The sequence below is a fragment of the Athene cunicularia genome, assembly GCF_003259725.1.
Source record: "Athene cunicularia isolate RWA chromosome 1 unlocalized genomic scaffold, athCun1 chr1_part1, whole genome shotgun sequence".
NCBI lineage: Eukaryota > Metazoa > Chordata > Aves > Strigiformes > Strigidae > Athene > Athene cunicularia.
This window is the reverse complement of record NW_020799091.1, coordinates 20,436,373-20,454,068: the sequence shown is the minus strand read 5'-3', so window position 1 is coordinate 20,454,068 and position 17,696 is coordinate 20,436,373. Positions and strand designations below refer to the sequence as shown.

Genomic DNA, 17,696 nt, shown 5'->3' with positions numbered 1-17,696 from the left:
CAAAGGATGATTTTAAACACCTATCAATGAGTAACCAGAATTCCTTTGAACTATGGTATTATAAAGTAAATGGTACCTTTTTCCCCCCACTTAAATGTTTGCAGTAGACCCATGTATATTCATGAACACACTCACCCTCTTTATACCTCCATTTTAATGTACCTTTTAATAAGGTTTTAGTACCATCCTAATCAATTTTCATTTGGATGATAGCATACGTAAGATCTTGTTTGGCTCCTAAAACATTACTCAGGAGAGGGTTCACAGTGATGGGGTGAGTCACACCAGTGACTTTTGTTAACCACTAGTATTTGTGCATTGTTAATGGCTGTGCCACCGATTTTCAGAACTGGCCATCCCACCCATTTCTACCGGTGATAAGCCAAGACAACTGAAAAAAAGTCTAACATTGTTTTTCATTTTTAAAAAGCAGTTTAAAAGAACAATACTAAGCAAAGTGCTTTCATCCCTAAATTATTTTGCTTTTGCAATCATGACCCCAACAGTGATTCTATTAAGATTTAGAATTAATGACTTTTTAAGTTTTAGACTTCAAAGTATTATATTAAACAAAACAGGAACAGATTCAAATGCACAACCCCACAATCATACAAAAAAAAAAAAAATCAACCTCTTCAGCTGTGTGTGAGAAATTGCCTAAAAAACATGAAACACAAATAAATTAAAAACATCTTGCAGTGAGGTTTGTAATTCAATTGCATGGAAAAAATAAAAATAAAAAAGGTTTTGAAAGACAACTACAACTTGCTTACCAAGTTGTAGACTGCTTGGAAGAACACTTTTATGACACAGCGGCAGAAATCTTAATAAACTGATGTGGTTTATCACTTTGCAGTTAGGTCCTCTGACAAGAAAAACTGTGCAGCAAAAACCTACAAGCCTTCAGCTAGACTTGCAAAATTGGTACCCCATCTCAGGGTCTATGACCCACAAAACATTTATGCTTACTAAGGTACATTTGTCTTGAGTTGTTGATCTTCAAGTAATCATAACATACACCCAAAACATTTCCTTATTATCAAGGTGGGATGCTCCCCTATTGCCTTCTTAGAGATTTGACTTTATTTTGAACATTTTATGGTTAAAGAAAATAATTCACTTCTGTTTCCACTTTGAACAAAAAACTGACTACTGCAAGGCTAAATAGTACTCTAGCACAATGGAAGTGTCAATACAACCATACTGAAATGATAGTATCAGCACTTTTCTGAAGTTAATTATTTTCCTTGAATTCAAAGATGTGCATTCACAGTTAAGATAATTTCAGCTGTGTTTATTAATTGATTTGAGGCTATAAAAAAATTATCACCAAAAGACCACCACAAACACTGGTGAAAACAATGGCTCCATGGAACTCAACATGTATTAAATCTAAATATTAAAGTATTCTTTTTAATTAAAAAACACATGAAGAGCACTGGAAAATTAAGAAAATCTAATTTAATTTAATACTTCCTGTTAATTATCTTATAAAAACCATCTCAGAGCTGTTTAAAAAAATAAATCAAGCATGTAAATACATTTTTTTTATTAAAACCAGGAACCATTAAAATTACCAGTAACAGTCAAAACCAAAACCCTAAATTATCAAAGCACGCACTGCTCAAAAATTTTAGAAGTACAGAAAGTATTTGGGTATGATAGAAGATAGAGAGATGCCATATCTATGCCAGGGAGGCCTTCTGCTAGTTACTGTCACCATATTTTATCTCTGTTTCAGCATGATGAAAGCTGTTGGCCTCACTATTACATTTTTATGCTCTGAACACACTCCAAAAATTTTCTTCCATTGCTATCACTCAGTTACTGCCAACTTGGGGCAATGTAACTTAATAAAGGCTGTACACAGCCTAATACACAGGCTCTTCTATCACTTTCGTTGAATGGAATTAAAGTTGAAAGAAAAAAATTAATTACGTTTTCCAGGCCAAATCTCACACTCCCTAAAAACATACATCAGGACAAGCTGCAAGGTGTGACTTTCTGTACTAAGTCTCCAAGGAAGGAAAGGTGGATATCATAGGCAAAAGCATTATTACAGCAGAAAAGTCTAACACATCAAATATCATTAACACATCATTTGAAAGAGTAATAGAAAACAATAAATTAAAACAAATAGTCTTGCAGAAATATATTTCCTGTGGGTTTTGCTACACAAGCAATTACTCTGTCCCTACGTCAGGATGACTCTGAGTGCTGCAGACATACCAGAGCAGGATCATATGCAAGGGGAGAGTATGCACTGAAATTCTTTTTTAGGTACTATACTATTCCGGATATAATTCCATCTCCTTTTTCATTTTAGAGTTCTGCCTCACAAGTGAGGATTTTGAATGGTTATCAAAAACAGCGAGTACCATTTCTGCTCACTCACTTTGTTGAAGCAGCTTCCACAGGTTGACAGGCACGCAGCAGTACTGTAATCTCATACTTTCTAATACCTTCACACAGAGGAAGAAAATGCCCTTATTTACTCTTTGGTGTGCAGGCAGCTGTGGTAGGTGGCCCATGCCATCTTCCTTAACAGCCCTATTTTATTTTCGTTTTTCATTTAAATAGTACTCTCCTCTTCACTTTCATATCATCCCACTTATATTGACTAATAACTCCTTCTGTTCAGGGTGAAGAAAAAATAAAAAAAGGTGAAAAGCCTATGAAATTTATTACTATGCACTTTTCAGTGGTTGTCTGGGCTTTGCTCATGCTTACTTCTTAAAGCACCTTTGTGTACGTAACAAACAGTATTTCAAACAATGCTCCAAAGATTATGTTTTTTGTCACTCATGTTCAGAGCGAGCTGGATAAAGTTGGGAGTCCATACAGAGAAAACTTTTATATGGGTAAATTTGCCCTGTTTATAAGGTGAATTTTTCACCAGCTACTTTGAAACAGCTCAGATTTAGTATTAATCAAAGGACTGTTTTCTCATCTTTTCAACTTTTCCTCTATAAGTATAGATAATTCATACAGATCAATGCATTTTCTTTCTACAGGAGGATGCAGACAAAACAATTATTATGGCTAGTTCCTCTATTTTGAGCAGTTTATATCCCTATGTTCCACAGCATTTTACACCGTCATAACTCTACCAAAAACGTAAGGTATTTAGTATTAAAAAACCAAAACTAAACTGCAAACTATACCTACTTGTTTCTACAATCATACTCTAGCATTTTTATTAAATCCTACTGCAGGGTTTTTATTGACTAATCTTACTTCAAAGGTATATTTGTGATCAAAGAGTTTCTAGTCCTCCAAACCTCTCATGTCAGAACCAAAAGTTATGCTCATACTTTTTCCGTCTGGCTAGTACAGCTCATTACCTTTACAACAGGCAGTAGATCTGAAGTTTCTAGAATGTCTTTCCTCTGTAGAAGTCTTAACCTCTATTTGTATTTCTATATCTGGATATGACTCAGTCAGTTTACCTATCATTACTGTGTGGCAATGCACTGAGATGACTGAGCTAGCCTTCAAACACTGAAGGATTGCTTACATTACTCACATTACTCTCTTTCCAGCACCATAATCGGGTATCTGACCATCTTGGAGAGCCAGCAAATGAAAAAACAGGCTAGTAACAAAAGAACAAGATTAAAGCTACAGATTTATTTGCATCCCCAAAGTTTCACCTAATTCAGGCAGGACTCCTGCTATTAAAAAGATAAAAACAGATAAAAACTACTTCAAAAATCCTCATATATATACACAGATATAGATATAAAAATTACCTATGTATCAGGTATCTATATATGAATCCTATTCATCAATATACTGCTTATATTACACCCATATAATTCTCATTACATAATTCTACTTCAGTTATCAATCCACTTAAACACCCAGGAATTTTAAAAAGTCAAAATATTTCTAAGCTTGAAAAAAGGAATAGCAAAAGTATTTTACCAAGCCCAAATTTCACAAAACAGCACCTTAAGGAATGAGCCCTCCTTACATAAAGAATGTTAGTTTCTGCACGGGGGCATCCTGCTTTCTGAAAAGTGCAGAAGTTCAAGACAGAATGATAAGAATAACTACATTTGCTAGGAAAGTATCTCCTTTGCAGTATTAAAAAATCCTCAGCTACTGAAACCAGAAGAAAGCAGGATATTTTAAAATATTTCAATAAAAAATAGAAATATAGAAGACTTCTAAACCTTCATTTTTATTATGAAGACAGTGGTCATCTGACCATCTTTCTGTACATACCAACGCCTACAGCCTGTTGCTGTTCCTCCTCCCCTTCTCTCCCGTTTTTTTGTACTTTACAACAGAATGAAGTTCACACAGGTTTTAATCCACATTCCTTTTGCAAACAGCTTATTTTCTCTTCTGAAGCTTTTGCAAGGGCAGTATAAATGGACTTTGAGATTGCTGCGGTAACAACTACTAAACAAATTTTCGACAGACTAAAAATGCTAAGTTCAGCACACATATGAAGTGATGGGATTCCTCAGCTGTCTGACAGTTTTGGGTAGCTGACTAAAGATTTTCAAACACCACATCTCTGAACACTTTCTTCTGAAAGTTGTTTGATAAAGAACCATTAAAGGAAACATCAAGTCTTCTGGACAATTAAACAATGAAGGTAGCTTTCATAAGGACCTCCTACAACTTCACAAGTAATGTATTTGAGTAAAACTTTCAGAATCTCCTAACAGTCCAATTTTCCTCATATAGTCAGAAATAACAAATCACTATATACACAGACATGAAACTTAAGTGGTATTCCTTTTGTAAGCAATATGTGTATCAATAATATCCTACCAAAACCACTTCTCCATATTAGAAAAAACCCCTTACTTCACTGGGTTCAGCTCTGGGCCCCCAACATAAGAAGGACATGGAACTGTTGGAGCTGGTCCAGAGGAGGCCACAAAGATGATTGGGGGCTGGAGCACCTCTCCTATGAATACAGGCTGAGAGAGTTGGGGTGTTGTTCAGTCTGGAGAAGAGAAGGTTCTGGGGAGACTTTATAGCAGCCTTCCAGTACCTAAAGGGGGCGTACAGGAAAGATGGAGAGTGACTCTTTACAAGGGCATGTAGCAACAGGACAAGGGGTAACAGTATTAAACTGACAGCGGGTAGATTTAGATTAGATATAAGGAAGAAATTCTTTCCTGTGAGGGTGGCGAGACACTGGCACAGGTTGCCCAGAGAAGCTGTGGCTGCCCCCTCCCTGGCAGTGCTCAAGGCCAGGTTGGACGGGGCTTTGAGCAACCTGGGCTAGTGGAAGGTGTCCCTGCCCATGGCAGGGGGTTGGAACTAGATGATCTTGAAGGTCCCTTCCAACCCAAACCATTCCATGACTCTATTATTTTCTTCATTTGACAGATTCTTATTAAAACTTTCATCACAAAAATCCTTGACATTTTCTGGTGCTACTTGGGCAACACCTATGCATTCTTCTAAATGCTTTTATATGACATGTAATTTTCCTACAAAAATGGTTTCATTTCATCCTACAAAAATTATTCAGCTTTCTACTTTGCTACATATATCTCCTGCCTCCAGTGAAATCACTATTCTCCATACATTTAGAGATCATGCAGAAGAGATACATAGAATACAATTTTAAATAGGTAGTAACTTTTTGTGCATTCTTTATAGTTAACAGGAGTTATTAGTAAGTTTGGCAACTTTAATCTTATAGGCATCAAGATACCACAGTCCGATCAGCGCTTATTCTCTTAGGGAAAGGATAAAGGGCACTTGGTGAGGTTTCAATAATTTCAATAGAAAACAAAGATATGAAATCTTCTGTTAAAAGCCTTCACTGAAAAACAACAAATATCTATTATTTTAAAAAATATTTCACACATTTCAAGTATTAATTCACTCTTTCTCATCATGGAATCTTTCAGTCTGGAGTATCGTAACAAGACAAGGTGTTCTCTGATGGCTGCAACTCTTGAAGCTCAAGTCCTCAGCAACTAAGCCCTAGATCCTCCTCTTGCATTTCTCACTGCACATATTCCAGCTCCCTCCTATGCCTTTCTTTCCCATATCCAGGATCCTCAAGCTCCTTTCCTACCTGCTATCTGTTCCGATGACCAAGCATACAGGGCCAGTGGAGAGAAGCATGCACTGTGACTGATCAGTGAACCAGTATCTTTAGAGAGCAGACAAGTCAAACTGAAATGGCCCTGGTGTAACTCTCAATGCATTTCTCTCAGAACACACATCATCCTCTAGTTGGCATCTGCTTTTCGTGTAATTTCAAAGAATATGACTGGTTTGATACCATATCTTTTCACCAAATATATCTGAAATTTGCTAACAGATATAAAGGTTACATGGGGGAACTAGCAACAAAGAGGTAACAGATATAAAGGTTACTTGGGGGAACTAGCAACAGCCAGGTAAGCTTTGTCTCCTTAAGCAGCCAGGCTATGACCACACAGTATGAGTAGACCAACATAAAGGTTTTTTCTTGTGGAACATATAACACCATTTGCATTTTTTCAGCTATTTTTCCTAGAGACTGTAGTAGCAATGGTATTTCTCCTATCTAAAAGTCAAAAGCACCATCTTTTTCAATTTAGAAGTTAGTAAGCAATACGTGGACACACATGTTTCTGGTACTGTTATTAAATATATGTTCCACCAAATAAGGACAAACTTCTCAAAAGTCACTACAATTACATTAATTCTTGGTTAAAGTCACTGCAAAGGCCTGCTTTGATTTGATACCCTGTAAGGTAAAGATGTAAATTGTTATAAAGATCAGTCCCAAATCATTCCGTCTAGCACTGAAGGGGTCTAGGAGAAGGAGGGGAAAGAAAAACAAAAGCAGTAGTCTTCACAACAGCATTTATGTCCATATGACGAAAAAACTACAAGTTACTTTCAGCCTAAAATTTGCAGTTCCCCTTTAGCAACAGTTTTTCACTGTTAACTGGTCTGAGATCACAGTTTAAAAATGATTTTTTACACTGACATAGAAATGTCAGGAAAAAAAATTGTTTCCATTGCTTCTCATGTCTGACAGTTCTCACTAAATATCTCACTAAAATATCAATAATCATGTAATGTAATTTCCTGTCTCCAAATACTCATCTGTGTCATACTCATTTGTCCCTAGGGCATCTGGTGGTTAAATAAGCAGCCCTATTTTTTCAATTTCTTTTTTGTACCTCATACTTCTTTGATGCAGAAGCCTTCACTGCCTATGGAACTCCAAATTCAGAAACTTATCTACATTTCTTCTAGGCAATAACAGTCTAAGAGCAAGTCTGCCTAGGTTTGGTCACATTATTGGTTAGGTAAATTAGCAAAGCTCTTCTAATAATACATACATTGTTCCACCTTGACCTTCTTTTAAATTTTGGACAAAGATTGTGTTTACTAAGGTTTCAAAACAAGATATGTTCATGAACAGAGAAAAAAAAGCGTTGCCAGTATCACTGCCGGTTGTAAAAGACAAGGTCATGGGACTTGGCCTTTATCACTGCAGAGGATTAATTATTTTGAGAATTACTTATGGAAAAGAAATACTGAGCGAAGAAGAAAGTTACTGATAAACCACGTTCAGGTTCTAAGAAGCAAAACACAGTACACCAGACAAACTGATAGTCAGACCTTTTGGAAACACCTGCAGCAGATAATGAAAGGCTAAAAAAATTTTCTCATCTTTATGATACTCAGATAAGGTTGGACTTGACAAGCAAGTAAATGGGGCTCTGAATAAAAGCATTGGTCTAAGAGAGATGGATTTGTAAAATGTTCTTGAAATAGTGAGATTTCTGATCCTTCCTTGCACCTCTGTTTTCATTTGAAGCAAGTTTACAAACAAGCTTCCTACTTGTAAGTTACTTGCAAACCATCTACCAAACGTTCCCTACTCAGCACCTCCATCTTAATATAAAGAGGAATGTAACAGTATTATATGATAAAAGATTATCAAGAACTTTTAGGATTGGTTTCCCATTATTGCTAAACACTGCTTGCTTCGATAAAAATTACGTTCAGGTGTCTCTCTAGATTTCATTTGTTATCACAGATCCTGGAGTTTTACTATATCCTTATACAATCCTTACTTAAAACTTGTTAAATGACCTTGCACTTGCTTATAAGACCTGCGATTAAAGATGATCAACCTGTAAAAAGCTATAAAAGATTATATTAATATTCAAGGATTGCTTGAATGGGAGTGGCCTATTAATTAAAAAAATCTGTTCAATATCTTTAAATATGGCCAATTTACAAAATCACTGGGAAGTCTTGAGATGAAGACCCAACTACAACTGGAGAAGTAGTAGACTGAATACGATATTATGGTTTATCTTTTCCATTTGATTTCAGTGCTTTAGCACAACAGAAATAGTAATGCAGCTAAGAATAAGAGATGCAGGACTAACCAAATGAAGGTTTAAAAATACAAATATCCATACAGTTTAATCTTGTAGAACTGACAAGTTTTTTAATCTCTCAAGACTCGGGTATCTCTTTCTAGAGATGTGGTCACAGAAGCATTTAATACCCAATGCTGCTTACAATATAGCTTTCATTTTATGACCACACAACTTTCAAAAAAAACTTTGAGGTATACATAATTTTTTTTCCTCATGAAAAGAAAATGGCACCATGTCCTCCCTCTCATCATGCTGCAGCCAAGATTCATTGCAAAAATGTCTTCCTTCACTGCAAAGGCTTTGTATTCACTGCTTTCTTCATATCATTCCTTATTCCACAAGAGCTATTTGATCTTTCAGATTCTTCTTACTCATACCTGCACATCCCCCACCCCCCTCCAGCTTCTCTTCTATTGACTTGTTATGAGCTGGATTTTAGAATTTATAGAAACAGTAACTGAATTTTTCAAGACAGATCAAATGATGAAGATATAAAACATTCACAGAATGACTGAAGTTGGAAGGCATCTCTGGAAATCATCTGCCAATTCACTGAAGGTGTGCTCTGTCCCACAGTCCAGGTTACTAATGATGATGTTAAACAGCACTGAACCAATATCACCCCTTGGGACACTGCACTAGTGACTGTCCAGCCCAACTCTGTGGCACTGATCACAATACTTGGAGCCCATCAACTCAGTCAGTGTTTGGTCCACCTCACTTCGCCGTGTACTCACCTAGTCTGTACTTCATCACTTCGTCTACAAGGATGTTATGGGATGCAGTGTTGAAAGCCTTACTAAAGTAGGAACATCCACTGCTCTTCCCCCATCCATCAAGCTAGTCATTGAAGGCTTTCAGGTTGGCTAAGCATGATTTCCCCTTCATAAATCCATGCTGACTACTCCAAATCACCTTCATGTATTTCAAATGTATGAAAATGGCTTCCAGGAGAATTTGATCCATCATCTTCAAAGTGATCAAGGCAAGAGTGACTGGCATGTAATTTCCCTGATCCACCTTCTTGCCCTTCCTGAAGATTGGAGTGACATTTGCTTTTTTCCCCTCAGGAACCTCCCCTGATTGCTATGACCTTTTAAAGAGAGGGAGAGAGTGGCCTCATAATGATTTGCTTATATGAATCACACGATTTTATATATCTCTATAGGCTTCTCTACAGTGAATTCAGAGATCTCTAAGCAGTATGCCTTCTACATTTCTGATTGGAAAGCTGGTAGTACTGCAGCAATACACTCTGTATTTCTAGCTTCAAATCTGCATTTGTACAAAGTTGACAGACATTACTCAATCAAGAGCTTGACCTAACAGGCCACTGCCAACAACAATTACTGAGAAGAAAGCAAGCCAAATGAATTCTCATTTTCACAGCAGTTCTTTGAAAAACAGGAAAGTTTCTCTGGATTTTTCTGGTTGCTTTTCTGGGTTATTTTGGGTTGTTTTTTTTTTTTTGAAAAGTCACTGGCATGAGCAACAAATACTAAGTTTTGCGGTCTCTTCTGATCATTTCTGCACTTTGATTAGATACTAGTTTAAATTAAACTTTCAAGACAAAGAAAATGCTGAGAAAGGCAGGCAAGGGAGTAGCCATGTTCCCTGTAAACAGGAGCATTAAGAAACAATACATAATGTTATTTTAACTATAGAATATTTAGAATTATAGTAAATTACAATTCACAGGAAAGCATGTCATAACAGCCTATGCAAGAAAACAAGGTTCTGCCGGACACACTGTTCTTTTGTGATCTCATGAAATCACGCACTTACATAATGAAAAATGCCTTGGAAACAAAAATCTTGGGAAATGCAACTGCAGCTGCTGACAACCAAAACAGTGACTGGGTTTGGACTGAGGTTTTTTTTCTCCTTTGAAAGCAAATGACCAGTAAGTCATGTCAGTATTTTTTAGGAAATAATGCCTATTATCTGTTCATATCCTTAAACAGTGTAGAAGGGCACCCTGCTTTTTAAAGCTGCTAACTTTTCTAGTATTATGCACAGCTTTTCCTACCATTTAAGCATTTACATTCATTCCTTCAAATGACCACAGTTTTGTCAACACTAGAGCAGGATCAAAGGGCATTTCTGTATTTCTGAAGTAATTCTTGAGTATTGGCAAGGCATACATTTTTTGATTTAAGAGCACTAATATGGAAAATGGTAAATTACCAGGGTAAAAGTTCCATATAGTTAACTTAAGTGATTCACAGCCAGAGCCTGGAAAGTGACTAAGATGTTGTCAACAAAAAAACACCCTGACAGTGGTTACTCCTCATTTATTGTTAGAAGAGCAACTTTAATGTTCCAACTAATCCCAAACATAGCAGCAGGTATCCTTGGGAAGAGTCCAGGTCCCAGGAAGCAGCATTCCAACTGTATTAAAGCTTGTCCACCTGAAAGCTTATTAAAACAAGTGTTCATCCCACAGCAGCAGTTTAGCTGAGCTGCACACTAGAAACACATTAGGCTGCGGTATCCTGTGCTAGCGCTAATTTGCAATCAGTCACATCCACAGCAACACAATCCCAGACTAACTAGGACATGGATGTTATTGAAAAAGGCTATGAGACTGTAATTTCTTCGGCAAGAGATAGGAGGAGAGAAATGGGAAGCAGGAGCCCAGCACTGTGTTACCCACTTCCATACCTGGCTTGCCAAATGCAATTCATCTGTTTAGCACTCACTCACACCCCGCACAAAGAGACAGGCCAGGGAATTTAGTCTGAAAATTTGGGAACAAAAAATGTTTCATCACAGTGTCTCAACTTGCAGTACTACAAGGAAGAGCTGTTGAGATTTCCTCTTTTTTTGTTGTTTTGTTTTGTTTGGGGGTGGGGTTTTTTTGGGTTTTGTTTTTGTTGTGTTTTGGTTTTTTTTTATGGGGTGGTGGTATGTTTGTAAGCATTGCTGCACCACATAAGCACTTCAAATAGTTTCAGTGCAAAATTTATTTTTAATTTAAATTGCAGACTAGTCTTACTGTCACCACACAAAACCTGTGGAGGGGTGATGTTACCAAATCACTTAGCTGACAGAGGATCCTGCAAACTGATACTAATGATGCACTTCTAAATGCTAACAGGCATTGCATAGAAGTTGCTGTACCATGCTAAGGGACCTCTATTTTAATCCCATTACTTGAAATCTTCCAAGTGTGCTGCAAAGTCCATCTTTCCTTTTCTCTTGCTGTTGAGGCTGCAGATTGATGAAAACACATCTATGGCCAGTCCTCTGCTTATGCTTATTTTTAGTGTGGAATAGGAACTTTGAGTAAAGGATGAAGTCCAATAGCTGCATATCAAAGTAGAAAAAATACTAGGAAAAGAAGGCAGCAAAATACTGTATGTTTCAAGCATGCTTGATAACTAAATTCAAAATATTATTAAAATTGTAATTGATGCATTTTGTGGTAATTACATGAAGTGTTCTTATTTCCTTCCTGCTACAGTCAGAGCATGAATAAACAATCTGCTTTCAATTGCTCTCAGTCATGATATTAAAAAAAGCTGAAAAATATGCAAGTCAAATAAGAAGTTTTAAAAAGACTGACATTTATTTGTTGAAAAATTTTACTGGCATGTTTCAAAGATTTATGGAAAAGCTAACTACTCAAGCACAGCAGTATTCAAAGATAACAAATATAATCAACATTACCCTTGCTCTGATGGAAATAGTGAATTGTCTTTCATGTACCCAGTGAAAGGAAAAAACCAGCAGAGAATTAACTAAATAGTTAAGTTATTGCTGAGATTTGAATGCATTTTCTTTGTAAAAGACAAACCATAACTAGAAATAACACAATAGACAATTACTGTCTTCCTACAGTTGTTACTATTTCATACAGAATGTACTCCCTTTATACAAATCTTACAGAATTAAGATTCCTCAATCCCACCATTATGAAAGACAACTTCAGTCTAGGTTTATGTGATTTTAATATCCATTAAGTTTTACTGTCTGCTTTGTGGATACTAGCAAGAAATGAGTTACTGTATGCTGTATTTTGTTTCTGATTACAGAACTCAAGATCTCAAAAACTCCAAAACATTACTCACCTAAAAAATAACTTAATTAAAAAATCTTAAAAAAAAAACCCAAACCAGAAAATTGTACTTAGATGGAAGATAATTATTTTCCCAAGACAGCTTTCTTACTCTTAAAAAAATCCTTATCCTATTGAGAGATGTAGCAAAAAACAGATTTTTCTGTCAGAGTACTATATTCTTTAGCTTCCTATCACCCCCAAGCACCATCACTCTTGTAACAGCTAATATATGAAATGAAAGCAAGCAACTCTGTGTGTTTATCCATACACATCTGAATCTAGAGAAACAAAAAATATTTAGAAACTACAGCAACACCTATGAGTTTAAAGGCAGAGTAGGAGAAATATAATATATCTGTCCAGCCATCCAATTAGGAGTTAAAATTGATGATTTAACATTGATATTCCTGAAGGGTAATATTACAGGTATCTGGAATAGAAACTACATCTAAGAACAAGCATTAACATCAGTTATTTTGCTCTGGACCAGAATATACGTCCTGTTGAAGTCCCAGCTTGCAAGCCTAACTTTGCACCAATATGCCCCTGTCTTGCTAAGACAAAACACTAGGTAGAATCCCTTCTGTTATTTAGGCTGTTTCCAGGGACCCTGATAAAAGGAAGAAAGTATCTGACAGATACAATTCTGTCTGTTCTCCTACATGAAACACGTAAATTCAGCTAAATTCTAAATTCAGCTCAAACGGAACGGTTTCAAAACAACAAGCCCAAAGGTTTCCATAGACAAGGCAGCACAAGCAGCCCCTGCAGAGCTTTTTTAGGATTCTCACCAACACAGGTTGACAAGGTTCCAGTGGGAAGACCTCTTAGTCTCTGCCTCAAGCTTTTGGTCTGTTCCTCAGATTATCAAAAGATAGCCAATTGTGATGGTGGTTTTTCTGCTGGAAGAAAACTTCATGCTGGACTGAGACCACCAACTCATTTCACATAGGTCAGAAAATGAGATGGTAATAGTTTTTTGCAGTTGCCAACTTAAACTGTATTTGAGCTACAGACCTAGATGTGAAAGGCTCTGTAATAAATTACCAATCTCCTGAGCCATCCAGTTAACAACATGCATGGTTTTCTTTTTAAACTCAATTATGCTTAAATTCATAAATTTTCTGAAACTACAGAAAATAAGACATCAGAGAAAAATAGATTCTTGATGACAGGTCATTTGTTTTCTGTATGCCTCAAAAACATACAGAAGAGCACTACTGCAGACAGAAAGTTAAAGAAAGATATTACATTCTGGTTTAAAACAACGTGTGTCTAAGTACTAACATGCACTATAAATTTCTACATTATGTTTTGCTCCACTATTTTACAAGTCATGACAAAGTCACCACAATCTTTTTGACGTTTTCCCTCAGTGCTGAAGCTTTTGTTCCATTTCTAAAACCAGAAGTAAATTAGAAACAACATCCATACAATTATTTTAATAAAGCAAAGCTTCCTTTTATTTCAGGTCTGAAAATGTTATTTATCAAAGATAAATCTTTTCCCATCCATTTAAACAGAGGCTGGCACTCTGTAAAAGCATTTATTGGGCATGAGAGTAGCAAACAAATAACTAGTCATTGATTACATTTCCAGAAACGCTATTAAAGCTATTTCAGAGACAAAAAGTGACGCTGGAAGAGTAATAAGGAAGCCAGACTTACTGCACCAAACATAGAATAGCACTGGTAATACTGACTCATGGGAATGAAAGGTCAAACTAATGATACTCTCACACACTAATGAAATGCGAGTAATTAGAAGCATCATATACAGTTTCATACTTTGACAGCATTTTTTTTTTCAATTTACTTCTACAACTCAGAGTTACAGACAATTGGATCAGGAGAACTACCCGATTTTAAGACAACAGATAGAACCAGCCGAGCCAGTTATGGGCATATTTCAAATGCAAATATATAAGAATTGGTGAGATTCACCAATTTAAAACATTTAACAGAATTTGCTGGTTAAGAAACACTAACTCAGGTTCAAAACATTTTGCTTATACTGTAGTTTGGATAAACAGTTTATTTGCAGAAGTCTTCAGAAGTTGGCATGGCTATATTTCTGACAGATTATAAGTATTAGGAGAAGATAACAGCCTTCAGAAGTTACCTTCGTAAGTAAATCTGGTAATTTTAGGTATTTTTTTTTCAGCAGTTCTTATAGCCAATCATCCTCTCCCCCACCTACACACATGCCATATTTAGTTATTTATCTTGCCTGCAGTGATACTACCAGAGGCATTTTCTGTACTTCAACATGCCTGTTATTTAAATGAACACTTTTAAAAATAGTTTAGAAAAATAAAAAGAAGGAAAACAGCCATCTGATATACTTTGCTGTCATAAGCATATCAGATCACAGCCAGCTTTTAAAAGTCGCTCTACTAGTCAAAGCTGACTGCAGTACAAAAATATATATTTATTAGTACATGCCCTTAGCACAAAGGTTTTTGTTTCCCAGTGTTTTTTTATAAAAACAATCCTTGCCCTCAATCATCATCCCAGTGCTAAAACCCATTGCAGATCCACTTACCAAATCCCTGTGTAACACCCAGTTAGCATGCAGGTAGTGAATACCATCTAGGATCTGATATAACAGTGACTTCACCATTCCCCGAGGTAACTGAACTGGTTTCTTGTTTGCTTTAGAAGCCCTGTGAAACTTGATTATATGCTGCAAAGGGGAAAAAGAAATCAAAATAAAAAACTGTTAATATTTTGATGTACAGCATTACACAAAAAGATTGCCAGCAATTTCTTACACAGACTTCTTAGGTTTTTTTCAACCTTTCATAATTCATATTCAAAACTAGAAACATGTATCTTAAGTACTAGAAAATTAATACTATATGAGGTAAAGTGAACACTTTCCAAGGAAATCTCTCAAAAATAAAATCGGTTGTTGCTGTGGCTTAACCCTGGCAGGCAGATAAGCTCCACACAGCCACTTGCTTAGCCTCTCACAGCGGGATGAGAAATACAAAACCAACGCAATTTCCTCAGCAAATTCCCTTGCAATTCACTGATCTTGGAGGTTTTAGGGGTATTTTTGTTTGGGGGTTCATTTTTTTAAGACAGAACTGATATCTTGTGTATAACAGCACATCATTAAAAGTGCATTACCTAACTGTATATAAGGAGTTTTCTCCTACAGTAGACAGGTTTTCTCCTACAGTAATGACGACACTGGACTATTCAATACCTAATGCCAGACAGAAATTCTTGCAAACTGTATTGGGAGTTTTAAACATTTAAATCAGAAGCCCAGATTTATTCCTTCTGTATTTACTATACCCTTAAAGCACAGTCCTCTCAGAACAGAAGCTGTTGACAGAGCAAAGCTATAAATCTGTCCATAAGAGAGTCAGACACAGAAAAAACCTTTCATTATATGTGTATACACAGGCAATGACATCTAGCAACAGTGAGGACTCCAAAAGGATATGCACTCGAGTCCCAGGTGCCATTAACTTCAATAGCATAAGGTGTGCCATGGTCATGGCAACCATTTCTATGTTTGCTTCCTTTTGAGAGAGGTGATTTCTGGAACAACCTTTTCCATACATTCACACTTATTTTCTGTAATGGCTTGCATTTGTGTGATCACTGAAACAGCCCTGATCTTGTCCATTCAAAACCTGGCACCAAACTTCTAAGATGTGTTCTTCCTATGCTCCTGACCTTTCCAGGTGCCAATTAGGTACCCAACTACTCAAACCCTTTTGGGAAATTGCGTTTCTTCTCTTGCTGCAGCCCATCTCCATATAGCCTGCTTCAGGGGTCGAGCTTGGCTTTCCTGAGAGGAAAAGGCACATCCCTGCCCTGCCAGAAGTAAAAATGGAGCTGCACACAAGAGACAAACGCTGATGAAAGCTAACAGTCCCTTCCCAGTCAGTCAAGAACTACATGCACAAACATCCCTCAGCCTGAGCAACAAGTTTCGCCTCCTCTCGCCTCCCACTTCCACAGTTGCTTTGCTTCCAAAGCAATTGTTATTTTTCATGCAGCAGCCAGAGAGAAGTAAATCTTCAGAGACAGATCAAAATACAGATGACTCTCGTGGCCTTTTTTGTTCCTTCTCTAATGCAGTCTGTGCCCTTTTCCCAGCCTTGTTTGAGACCTGCTGTGCTAGGTATGCTCAGCGCTGGAGGACTTGGTCCATAGCTGGCTCTGTGGGGCCAGCCGTCACTACAGTGAACAACCAGGAGCTGGTATGGCTGAGGAGTTCTGAAGTTTATATGGGCATGTGCATGTAAACATGTAGCTCAAAATTGAGGGTCATTCCTAAGTTACTTATATACAAGCCAGTGTTTCATTAACAGAAGTGCTTCTGCAGTGATTCTGCTTAAGTATGAAGCAATGCAGAAACGTATAAATACAAACAAGGACAGGTCACTACTAGTCACAATCATCCAAACAAATACAAAGCCTTGCAGCACATTTTGAAACCGAAAACCTCAAAAAACTCAAGCATTCCTAAGCTTCTGTAGCTTAGCATATCATAAATATGGGGCAGAAGTGAAAAAGAATGTGCTTAGTCTTTTCTCACATCAAAAAAAACACCCTGTACTCCATTTCCTCACGTCTTTTTCGTTTTGTTTTTTGTACATCAGCATTTAGAATGTCTCAGCATTTCAGCTATTCAGTGATTTTTTTTCCTTTAATTTTATTTTGGTAACAAATTCTCAACACCAAGTATCAGAACTTCCAAGACATTTAATGGGGAGAAAATATCTTAAATTCAGCTTAGTTGAAGAAACTAGTTACTAGGCAAATACTGCTGAACTATTCCCAACTATAAGGAACAGCATTTTCAAAAGAAAATAGTTTTACTTTGGTTTGTGCTGTCTGCCTAAACTGCATGTGAGGAAAAACTAACTGATGATTCATACTGAGCAATTCTTACATGAACGCATACATCAAAATTTCCATCTTATTCCAAATTGCCTCTGTCGTACCCTTTGATCTGAATCTGCTTAGTAACTTTTAAGATTAGTATTACAATCTCTGTTCCATTGAAAGCAATGCTCAAAACATATGTCACATTTAAGTCAAGGCACACACATACCTTTTTCAGGGAAAGGTTGAATGGTATTTTGGATTCTTTATAATGATACTTTAGTTTTGAGTATTCCAAATGGATCTTAAGTTTACAAATATTAACAGAGGAAAAGGGTATATAATAACAAATTTACATCGCCTCCAACATGCTTATATTCTAAAACTATTCCTAAATTAGGAATAAAC

General features: G+C 36.6%; 1 protein-coding gene across 3 annotated transcripts in view; it reads right to left on the bottom strand.

Moving 5' to 3' along the window:
- The window catches only part of CDK8 (cyclin dependent kinase 8), a 50,713-nt gene that overhangs the window by 27,812 nt on the left and 5,205 nt on the right, over positions 1-17,696 (bottom strand). For 2 of the 3 annotated variants that reach the window (XM_026850925.1, XM_026850930.1), the window contains exon 3: positions 14,983-15,123. In XM_026850925.1, coding sequence (XP_026706726.1) covers positions 14,983-15,123 — 141 coding nt within the window. Of the gene's footprint in view, positions 1-14,982; positions 15,124-17,696 lie in introns of those variants that run through there. The other variant, XM_026850936.1, reaches the window with a different exon arrangement.